This window comes from Condylostylus longicornis, unplaced genomic scaffold (assembly GCF_029603195.1).
Source record: "Condylostylus longicornis isolate FDR11 unplaced genomic scaffold, ASM2960319v2 ptg000045l, whole genome shotgun sequence".
In the NCBI taxonomy this organism is placed as follows: Eukaryota; Metazoa; Arthropoda; class Insecta; order Diptera; family Dolichopodidae; genus Condylostylus; species Condylostylus longicornis.
This window is the reverse complement of record NW_026578014.1, coordinates 678,015-690,582: the sequence shown is the minus strand read 5'-3', so window position 1 is coordinate 690,582 and position 12,568 is coordinate 678,015. Positions and strand designations below refer to the sequence as shown.

The window sequence follows — 12,568 nt, the reverse complement described above, 5'->3', positions numbered from 1 at the left end:
TTGTTATCACTATCTGGAGAACAGAGATTAGATTTTGACATAACAAAAATATTTGTCAGCTGTGGATTACATCATAAATTATTTAAGGTGCTGTTTAGGTATACGACACCATCGAAGATACTGTTTACATAAACGACACATTTAAGGTGCCTTGGGGGTTTTAGCTACAATGACATTTATTATTACCGATTTGTGGCTGCTAATAATTTCCTCAAAATTTTCTTACTTTTTTGAAAATTGGATAGTGAAAAAGCACAATGGTTCACATACGAGGATAAAAATAATAGAAATATGAAAGTAGTGGCTAGAGTCTAGAGATGCGATAAACAAGATATTATATCCAATATCAGGGCAAAAAAATATTAGATGCTGTGAATATCATGAAAACCGAAAGAATTAAAAATTCAAAAGTTAAACTAATAACTTTAAAAAGACAACTGCCTCTTTTCATGTTAACATTTGACAGAACTGAAGACATGATAAAATTTATAAATTAAAGCAAATATTAAAATTAATTGTCCAAATAGAGCCACTTCGAAAAAAGGAAATACATTACCACAATGCAAGAGAAGATATGTAATTTGACTCTTAGTAAAATATTGTAAGAAAGTTATGTATGGGAAAATATTTACATTAACTAAATATAATGTTTGCAAATACATGTGCGTTAATATTAAGTTTGACAAATTAGCAATTTTAGCAATTTTGGTAATTTAAATAAATGAGAAAATTTATAAGAAATTTAGAATTCAAAATAATTGGTGTTACACAACACAGGTTCACAGAATCACTAATGTCATTGAAAACGCACTAGAGAAAAAAAGTATTCTTAGATATTGCACAAGTATTTGATAAGGTCAGGCACGTGGGCTTGATTGCCAAACTGCAAGTATTGCCAAAGAAAATATGTGGAATCCTAAAGTCTTACCTAAAAAATAGAACGTTCAGAGTGAAACAGAATGAAAATTATTCCGAAATAAAACAAATTGCGACTGGAATACCTCATAGGTAGTATGCTGGGTCCGGTCCTGTCCTATACTTGTTGTACACCAGATATTCCCCAATTTGGCTTGGCTAAAACTACCACCTTTGTGGACGACACAGCTATTTTTTACTATTTACTATTTATATATAAATTGTATTAAGATACAGCTATGCAACACTAGTGATTTTCTCACTACTGCATAGTTTATAATTTTGTTTTCTATTTTATTCTAATTTTCATTCAGATTTTAATATTTTTTGTAACAATATAATATTGTGTAATTTTAGATTTTGTATTAATTAAGTTTTGAAATAATTTTATGTTAATAATAAATTGTTATATTATATATTATAGCATACTTTTATTAGACCTAAAATATTATAATCTTGAATACATATTGTAAATTTGAATAAAAAAAAAAATTTAGCCGTGGGTAGAACGGTGGCGGAGAGCACAGAGAATGTGCAAAAGGCGCTAGATGACATAGTGATATGGATGAAAATGTGGAGAACATTGATAAATCAAGACAAATCCGTGCATGTCAATTTTACCTATCGCAACAAATTTGCAAACGAGGCAAAGTATTTTGGAATGACCTTAGATGAAAAACTACGATGGAAAGAACATCTGAAAAAGAAAAAAATTGAACTAAATATCACAATCAGAAAGCTAAATTGGCTGATGGCCCGATACTCAGAAGTCAGTCTGCAAAATAAATTGTTAATATACAAGTAGTTCGTGAAACCGATTTTGATGTATGGAATACAGTTATGGGATAGTACGAGGAAATCTAATATGCAAATTATTCAAGCCGTTCAAAGCAGAGTGCTGCGCAATATTGTGAAGGCCCCTTGGTGTTTTAGAAACACCACAATTCACCGAGACCTGAATATGAGCGCAGTGCATGAGGAAATCAGGAAATTCACCATCAAGCATATCAACAGAATAGAATATCACCAAAATGCTGAAATGCGAGGGGTACAAAACAACGAAATTCTTCGTCGCATGAAAAGAAGAGGACACATGAACCCAATATAGGGTGCTTAAAGTTAAAATCGAATTGGGGTTACAGTTAGTAACCTCCTCGAGTTCCTGCAGTCCTCCCCTCATATCTAAAATCGCTATGAGAAAAAAAACTTTTTTGATTGAAAAATTCATAAATCATAATTATTCAAAATGAAAAATGAAAAATTTTAATCTAGATAATTTTTAATAACTAATTTTGAAAAAGAAATGTTAACGACTTTTCGGATTTACAGACTTACCTTATTTCAGTTCTAATAATGCTCCTAATTATGATTTTATTATAAAACTTTTACTTTTATTTTATTATATTTATTTCCACAAAACACTGAACTCATCATAAAAATTATCAAATTTTTTAGCCGGAAAAGTTTCTATAGTTGTCTAAAGAATTCTAGGAGAGTTTAAAGGCCGAGTTTAATAATTTATACACTTGTGTATGTACATTTTTATATACAAAATCTAAGATTAAATATCTACGACAAAATTCTAATGAATGTATACGTATCAGACTGAAATTTTCTGATGCCTCAGAACTTACAAGTTAATAGATTTCCTAATATATTGAAATTATAAATATCGAGTAAATATGAAAAATTCATTCTTATTTATCCATATTTCGATATTTTCATCTCAAACCTAGTAAAAAGTAAAACTTCCTTTGCCCTACATTTCATTTAATTAATTCTTCAATATTAGTTTTGATTCGCCTAAACAAAATACTTTTAAGTACGATTGGCAACTACAGCTTAAAAGTGTTTTTTTTATAAAAATCGATTACTCGATATATCGTTAAAAATAGTATCGATGTACAGTATTTACGATTGTCAATGGCAACTTCAAATACTCTTTAAAACTATATAAAGATACGCCTAATCCCGAGTCAAATAAATTATTAAATTTACATAAGGTCTGATTGGGATAAAACTTGCAAAAACTTTAAAAAGAGAAAAGAGAAAATGCTCATTTTTTAAAAATAAACCAGAGAAATAATATAAAAATGAAAATAAGAAGGTATACTGCTTTACTCTTTTAGCTAAGGAAATTTTTTGTATACAAACATTGGTGAGTGATTGCATTAGTGTGATGTAAACGGAGAGTCGAATATATACTTTGATACAAACTACACCATAAAACAGTAGTTTACCAATTTTACTTTTAGCTTACGGTTTTATGACCCATTTAAATTTTTAATTTCCAAAAGTTATAAGTGTGGCTTATAAGTTTTGCTTTTTACGCTATTTATAAGTGAAATGCAATTGAAAAATAAAATTTGAAATAAAAGTGAAATTCCAAACAACAAACGTTATTTCTATAAACTGTTAATTTTATTATTTAAAAAACTAATTTAAATATTCTATAGTGCCTTAATACTATATCTATAGTGCCTTAATATCCGGAGCAACTACACCTTTGTCTAAAATTTATACGATTTTGGAGGCTGCACAATCCTTTTTGTCACTCAAGAGAGTTGTGGCAACAGACGAAGCTCCGTTCCAAATGTCGGAAACGTCTGAAGACGTGGAATGTGTTATTTTTGTTTCCACGGGTTGATCTTTATTTCGGCTAAAAATGGTAAAATAACAAATAAAATGGAATCTTACAAACTAACAAGTCTTTTACTTACATTTTCATTTTATGAGACTTTTTTATATGTTCATACGCAAAGTGATTTATAGATTGATATGTTTTTATATTTTTGTTTCCAAAACATACATATCTTAAAGCATGTTCTGCTTCGATAAACTTGGTGTGAATGTTTTTCAAATATCCATAATGCCGATGAATCGGATACTTAAATTTCTTGCGTACGGGTAGATCTACGACCTAAACCAAAGATTAAAATTAAAATTTAAAAGATTTATCAATTATTTATCTTACTTCCAAAGTCTCAAATTGTATTACATCAAACATATTCATTTTTGTATATTTTTTCTTGATTACTAACTTTCCTTTAACTTTACATTGATTGTGTTTAAATTTAAAATATTATCAGTGATTAATAGAACTGATTCATACCGTTCTTTTTATATCGTGTTTGTATTTTGAAGTTTCTTCGATTTATGTTTGAATGCAGTTTCTGTCGTTCAATTTTCAAACGAATTAAATACATAACTATTTTTATAGAAATAATGAAGTATTTGTAGAAGTGTATATAGATCGAACTTTATACATTTTTTTTAAAAATTTTAAAAGGAATATGAGAGCTGCTCTCTGTACGCAGTGAGTTAACCATCCCGATAAGGTCGAGAGGGAGATACAAAAACAAAAAGTCCAACGCACTTATGTGTATAAGTGTCTTGCAGGAAGTATTGTATCCTAGGATATCAGTACATGTGTTGCCTCGAACCAAGAGGAGTTAAGTCGGCAGTGGAATCCGGCTTTGGAATGGAAACGGTCCTTGGAGAACGGATACCGGCTACCCAATGGAACATGGATGAGGAGATACGAGTTTTGTTGCAATTATTCAGTAATGGGCTGATCGATGCTTCCGCCTTTGGGAGAATGAAGAACACTATAGATGAGGAAACTAGAAGCAGCGCGGAATTGCTCTGGTACCACGGCCGGACTTGTGCAACGATAAGGGTCCTGTGACCGAAGAAAACGGCTCAAGGACGAGAGAGCTTCTGGCATTAAGAATTGGAATATCAATATTGCGGTTGGCATTTTGACGGCACACTGTTTATTGGGGAGGATGGTGAGGTGTGTTGTGGAGTAATGCCGATGGGTCTTCTACTGGCGTGGTACTGGGTGCACCGTTTAGGATGCCACCTCGCCCCTTTAACTAGCTAACTAATTATATTATAGCTAACTATACTTTGAATTGAAAAAAATGTTATTTATATAAATCAATTAATATTAGTGGGAGATTTATCGGTGTAATATATATATGGATTTTTCGATATTTTGACATTAGCGCCCCAAATCTTCAAGTTCTGCAAATTAATCAATAAATCTATTAAAAAACACTTGATTGTGCAAATAAATTTTTAAATTTTATTAAATGGCCAAAATAAAATTATAAAAACTCTGTATCACAAAAAAAAGGGCAAATACAATTCAATCATAATTTACAAAAACTTTTTAAATAGTTCATACAGAATTTATAATTCATTATAATCAATTTTTAGTTCGTTATAATCTGGTTATGATGAAAGTCAAATAATTCTTGAAATGCTTTAACATAATTATGTCACTTTTACGCAATTATTTTTTTTAATCTTAAGAGTATTAAAACTCAAACTAGCTAAAATTTCACTTCATTTAAAATGATTAGTTTTTGCATTTCCCCAAAAATAAATAAATTCATAAATAAATACAGTATGTATGTAGTAAATTCAATCGAGTAAAATCTCAAAATATGCAGGTATGCTTATTTCAAACTATCTTATTATTTTTTAACATTATAGTAATAAATAAATATCTTATGTTTAAAATTAATTTTCGTATGTACTTCTCCAATTGTTTTAGTATGGTTTGCGTTTCTATGATTTAAACGTTTCTAAAACAAATTTTAATATTAAAATAAATTTATATAATTAAATTTTAATATTGAAATTCGATGACTTATATTTTGATTGCGAATGACCGATATTTTTCAGAGCACAATGCATTAAGCTAAAAATATTATTTATACTATAAGAAATTATTAACAGTATTAGTTTTTATACGATATTTCAGTGAACTAAGCAGTTTAAAACTTTTTTGCAAACAACTGTCTTAAATTTAACGCTTATAGAATCAAATATCAATTCAGAATTTTCGAATAAGTAATCAGATTTTTCGTTTATGTCAGCAATAAATAATTTTTTTAACTGTTTTGTTAAATTTTCGTCTAATTTATAATTATCAGAGCTGAAAAATAAAACGGAAGTTAATTCAGATAAATAATAATCTAAATCTGACATAAAAAACTGCTCACATATTTTCAAATCATAATTATTACGAATAAAGTGATTTAATAAACTATGTATAAAAAATTTCATATCTTGCCTTTTTATAGGCACAATACTAGTATCTTTGGTAAAATATTCAAATATTTGAATAGATTTTATAGCTGAGTTACAATCTAGTAAGCACATTTTGAAAGCCTCTAAAAATTTAAAATTTAACATTAAGATGCGAACCTTAAATTCTAAAAATTCTTTTGACAAAAGTGTGAATAATTTTTCTGGATTATATAATCCATGCAAAACCGTTAAGCAATAATGTATATAATTGTTTGTGTAAGTTGTTGTTATTGACGTCCGACGTGTATCTGTATCCTCTGATGAAATAATATTTTCTGTATATGGTGTCAATGAGTCTGGATCAACGTCACTAATTTCCGAGCTTTCGAAGCTTGAGCTAAAGCCTTCAGAGAAACCATTTCCAATTCCATTACTATTTCCGGCGATATTTTGAAATGATGTATCTTTTGATATAACAAATCTCTGTAAAAATTTTTTCTGATACTTAGGGATAGATTTCAAAAATCTTATTGATTCCTTTTCAAATTTTATTTTTGGCTTCGGTACTGGTATTTCATGTGGACTTTCAGAACAATTTCCATCCAAGCGCAACAATCTTTTTGTAGTCGGTAAACAAAATAACCGTCCAGATTTATTTTCGGAACTTAAATCCTTGCCACATTGGCCATATGAATTTCCACCAAAGGCCTTAACAGCATAATCTGTTGTAATTACAACTGTAAAATCATAACCGCAATGCACAAACAATGGATTTTCAACAGCTTCGATTGGGGATGGCTTTGCAACTGGTTTTCTTTCACGATCTTCTGTACCTAATTGATGTTCGATATTTTTTCCCCAAGTATATAAAGTGTTTGTTGATGAAATTAAAGCGCAATGAAACAAACCACATGATATTTGCAATATTCTGCCCGATACTTCACTTGAATCTACAATATGTGGCATTAAATGTTCAATTTCACTGGTAGCTATGTTCTCTGAAGCAACAATAGCAGATTCAACATTGATATCTGCATCTTCTATAGCAGAATCTGAGATATTAACAGAATCGTTAAGGACATCAGCGCTACTACTAGCTCTAGCATTTGCTTCAAAATTGGTATCAAATTTTTCTTTTTCGGCTGAAACTTCAGATTCCGGGATTTCGTCCCCCAAAAGCTGTTCCGTTTGATTTTCCATATTTTGATTCTCCAATGGACTGTTTTGCGGAGTATCTGCCTCCATTAAAGTGCCAAGTTGTTCAGAACTAGACTCCTCTTTATTTCTGACTTCTGAATCTTTCCGCTTATTTTTACGGATTTTTAATGGTGATTTTGATAAAATCATTTCCCGAGCTTTCTCCAATACGGGGACTTCCAATTTAATATCACAACAATCTGTTGTTTCATCTTCACCCGATTGTTTTCTTCTATCGATTTCCTTCTTGATTGATTCTTCCAATTTTTGCTTACTATTCGTTCTTCTTTTCATTTGGTTTGCTAACCTCAAAGCCTGCGGTGAACTACCCCATGTATATAATTTATTATCACTATCCACAGCAAGATTTGTAAAAAATTTTGTACAAATTAACACTATATTTGCACTAAATTCCAATTTTGTGGGTAGTAATAATTTACTAACGGTTGAAGTACCAATTCCTAATTGGCCGAAATGGTTTGAGCCGAAAACGTAAAGTTCTGTAAAATTTCCATCACCTGAACATAATACTAATGAATGAGCGTGTCCTAAAGATACGTTAATAATATTTTTCCGTTTGAAAAATATCACACGTTTTGGTTTATCTATGTTTTCAGTACTACCATGACCAAGTTGACCATACACACCCCATCCCCAAGTATACAACTTATTTTCTGCTATAACTGCGTTATGGTATTGTCCAGCTTCTATAAGGCTTATATATTTCAAATCTAAACTTTTAACGTGTAACGGTTGCAGAGATTGCAAAATATTTTTGCCAACACCAAGCTGGTAAAGATTGTTTGATCCAAAACTATACAAACCATTATTGGTCAAGATAAGTACATGCTGACGGCCACATTTAACAGCATAAACCTAGAATATTAATTTCAAAATTTAATCTTTGTATTAATTATTATACCACAATTTTTTATCTGGGCAAATTACCTCAATCTGAATTCGGTTCAATATTTCCAATCGCTTTACGGTATATGGCGGCTCCGCTAAATCAGTGAAATTTGCCGAATCATAAACTAACGGAATTCCATTATTTCCCCAAAAATATGCGACTCCATCTACTACATAGGCGCAATTAGTACATCCAACAGCTAGAGGTGTAAAAAATGGTATACAAACAGCGACATGATTAGTTTCGTACTGCACGTTAAATGTATCAAAAGCGTTGAGAATGTTACCCAGATAAGTTGCGTTATGTTTAAGCATATTAACAATTACATTAATATAAGTTTCAACTAGATGACTACAAAAGCTCAATATATCAACACAATCGGCCCCAGTAAAGTCACAATCGATAAAATTTTGTGTAAATGGTTGGCAAATCATTGATCTATAAATTCCAGAAAATGGATTCAATTGTTGCTCTAATCTTTCTAAAACATTTGGCAATATTTTGTTCATTTTGCTTTCGATTATATCAAAGTAGTCATGTGCAGTTCTATGTAAATATGTTATAGATTCAACAAATATTGGCTCGGTCAAATTATATAAACACACATTTAATTCGGAATAGAATCCAAATTCTTGATTTGCGGCATTTACTAACCCCACAAATACGTCAAGAAAAGCTCCTTTCGTCATTGCTAAAATAACAGCAGCTGAATACAGCCCACTCTGTGAAAGGACTATGCTTGCCATGTTGTAATGAAATTTGCTATTGTTATGTATGAAATTCCAAAGTGGAACATAATTCTTATCTTTAACAGTTCGTTCGACTAAAGTTATTAAAAGTAAATTCGATAAATGAAATTGTGATGAAGCTGTCATTTGCAATGAGGTAATAGGTTCATCGACACCGTAAACGTAATCACTACATTTCCATCCTTCATTAATTATATTTTCATTTGATTTTTTCATGTGATTTAAGAGATTAAATTCTTCAACGTGCATTGATGGAAGACTTTGTAATATACTAAAATAAAGTCTTCGATTAAAATATTTACTTTTTAACAAATAAACTACTTTTAAAGCCATCGCACATAAATGCATTAAAGCATATGTTTCTTTATGTAATGCTAATTTTAACGCAGTTTTTATTATTGGTACTTTGGCAACGTTATATGTAACTAGAGCTTGTGTTACTTTTTTTGTTTCCAGAAGATAATCCCCAGCAAATTCCATGCATTGAGTATAATTTAAATCAAAAGTATTACAAAACTCTTCGCAACTATTCCATTTTCCAGCAACAGCTGCATCTAAAAATAATTTAACGGGTTCGTCAGTAAAATCGATATAATAAATATTTCTATTAGTTATAATGTAGCATGGATCAAAATTTAATTTATTAATATCTGATTTCAAAATATCTTCTTTTGATAAGGTAATTTCTTTGTTTTCTTCTTCCCTTTTATAGAAAAATACGTAGTCCGAAGATGTTTTAATATTTTGAAATTTAAGATTTAGAATGTCAATTTGATTTTGAGTTTCTAGAGCATTTTCTGTTTTTGGAAATTTAAGTTTCCTATGCAAATTAATAATAGTTTCGTTTTCAAACGAAAATTTTCGTAATACAGATCGCTCATTGAATATTTCTTCTTGTCCCGTTTTCATAGAAGCCATTGAACTACTTAAAACACATATTTCATCAATGTATTTAATGTTTGGGTGAATTTCACTTGCCAAGCTGAAACACAGAAAAAAAACATACATACACATTTTATATATACACAAAATTAAATGCAAATTGTCTATTGAATACCTTTCGCTTTCGGGATTTTCATTTATTTCCTTATTCTCTTTTGGTTCAGTCTTAGCATCAGAAGATCGCGAAAAATTTTCTTCTGTCATTTCTTGTAAATGTATAGTATACAAAACATTTGATCCGATTAAAATTTCTCTACAACTGTTAGGTAACTTATAAAGAAATAAAGGTAGAAAAGATGTGTCCATACTATAAATAGACAGGGTATTTAAATTTGAACGTAAGGCACTCAAAAAAAATGTGTTCCGAAGCACTTGAGCAGCGAACGAAGGACCATTAACACTACTTAAAAGCTCTGGAACCATTTGTGGTGAATCGATTATAGTAAATTTTTCAATATTATTGTCGGTTTCATTTACTTTTTGTGATTTTGTTTCAGCTAGTTTCATTTTTAAGCGATTCAATTTTTTTGTGCCCAAATCTTTTAAAGATGCTAATTTTGCTTTAGCCGTAGGTAAAATTCCGGTCCCTTTTTCGACATTTTCTTTATTTAAACTTTTTTCATTAGTTGAAAATGAAACTGTCGAATCAAATGATCGTTCTTTAGCATCTGCTTCTTTATCTGTACTATTTTCGTTGTCTTTTGCGTCGCTCTGTTGATTAACTGGGACAACAATTTGCCAATTTTCAACACTGTTGTCTGCATTTTTCGGTGACAAATCTCCCGGGTACAAAAAGTTTATACAAGTTTTTTCTAGTAAGAGTTTATATTGCTCACTTTGGGAAGAATTAATAAGAAGACTAACATTTTGCATGGTATTATCTCGGCAAATTGTTAGTTTTTCCACGGCACCCTTATCAATTGCTGTGCTGGCGATAAATGGACAATTCGGTGCCAGTTCAACAAAACATATCGACCCATCGGAATATCCAATAATAGCCCTGTTTTTCAAATCAATTGTCTGCCACCAAACTGTTGATGTTGGTTGAGGACATACCGATATTGACGAACTTAAATCGGTTGAAGTTTTCATTGAATCTCCATTTTCTTCAAAGTCGGTCGTGCTGCAGTTTTCAACCACTAAATCGATTTCTAAATTTGGACATTTTTGTGGACAAGGGCAAAGATGGGGCCCTGTAAATGGAATTATAAATGATATTATTTTATGATCCATAAAATATTTATCATTGTCTTCTTGAAAAATTTTTAAAGCTGGTACAATATGTAAAGAATTATCTAAGCAGAGAACTAATAATTTTGTTCCAGCTGGATCAAAGCAAATATCCTGTACTATTTTGCTATTTTTTTGAAACCAGCAAATACGTTTTAAATCTTCTGTTTCATCTATAGTAGACAGGTGTAAAACTATGTCATTTTCGATAGTAACCACACAAAGTATTTGCTTATCAGGTGGATGAACGTATGTAATTGCTGAGAGTTTACAACTTATATTAGTCATAAAAGTTTTTAAGTCTAAAATTTTCAAAGCTTTTAAAGAGTCCATTTCTCCCATTATTGAACCCTTAAATATATGAAATTTTTCAAAAATTTTACATGATACTAAAATGTGTTTTTTAAAATATATTTTGAAAGCACATAGCAATAAAAAAATAAGTTTATTTTCAATTTTATAATCCTTCCTGTTAAAAGTACGTACGTAATATAAATTTCTTATCCGTGTATTACATTGACATTTAAACAAAATCGTTATGTCATAAAACAAACAGTGCTGGGATATGTTGTGTATTTGTAATGGAAAATTTGGCATAATCGAGTTTATTTTTGCGTTGGTTTTTACACCAAGGCTGCCCAAAGAGTGATTTTGACTGCTTTTTAATTTCAATTAGAAAAAAAAATTATGTATGCATTGATATAATTTCATAAAATTTTATGACTTTGTGTACAGCATAAAAATGCGTTCATTGATAATTGTAGTTACCTCCCCCCTTCAATCATTTCCAATATATATATGTGTTATATCTATGTAGCCCAAAAGCACTCATTTGGACTGCTAGTGTAATTTAAAATAATCAAATGACTCATTGTTCTTAACAGAGTAAATTTCTTATATAATCAGTTCGACTCTGTATTGAAATAACATTCATTTTGATGACCGTTACTTAATGGAATGCATAATAATAACCGTTACATAATATGATAAATTGTTGATTCGAACGTGCTCTAACTAGATAACTTGCAGTGGCTCAATAATTATTTTTCGTATATTTATACAGTGACACTTGTTCTAACAAGTTGTTTATTTTATATCTTTTAACTTTTTTTTATACACGACTGCATTATGTAAGAATAATTAATACTTCATGGTTTTGGGCAACACAGGTATATACAAAATTTCGGGCTTTCTAGTGTTAAAAGGTTATGCCACGTGCAGTTTTAGTATAATAGCGTTTTGCAAAAGTACTCAAAAATCTTTGAAAAAAAATCTAAAGGATTGCTTTAGATTTTTCTAAATAAATTTTTTTCTAAATCTAAAGGATTGGAAGTTTCATTTATTTACATATCTACAGATTGGCAGTTAAATAATAAGAAATTTGTTCGTTTTGTAACTGAACTTCTTTAAATTACGAGGGTCTTGAAATTTGGCGTAAAATGGCATTGTATTTTGCCTAATCTAGTGCAATTTACCCAACTAAACATCCCAACACAAATAATGCAAAAATTGACACTAGTGCTTACAAATGCAACGAAATCTACGATATAACCTTGACTGCTTCCACTATTGAATTTAATTT

At 30.1% G+C, this 12,568-nt stretch overlaps 1 protein-coding gene across 1 annotated transcript; it reads right to left on the bottom strand.

Annotated features, from left to right (window-relative positions):
• Positions 1-5,062: 5,062 nt before the first annotated feature.
• On the bottom strand, positions 5,063-11,516 carry LOC129610598 (uncharacterized). The gene is made up of 4 exons (XM_055523210.1): positions 11,473-11,516; positions 9,872-11,337; positions 8,104-9,796; positions 5,063-8,031 (listed from the first exon to the last, which is right to left on the bottom strand). Exons 2-4 carry the CDS (start codon positions 11,326-11,328, stop codon positions 5,686-5,688), a joined length of 5,496 nt encoding a protein of 1,831 aa, XP_055379185.1. The 5' UTR covers positions 11,329-11,337; positions 11,473-11,516; the 3' UTR covers positions 5,063-5,685.
• Positions 11,517-12,568: the final 1,052 nt, after the last annotated feature.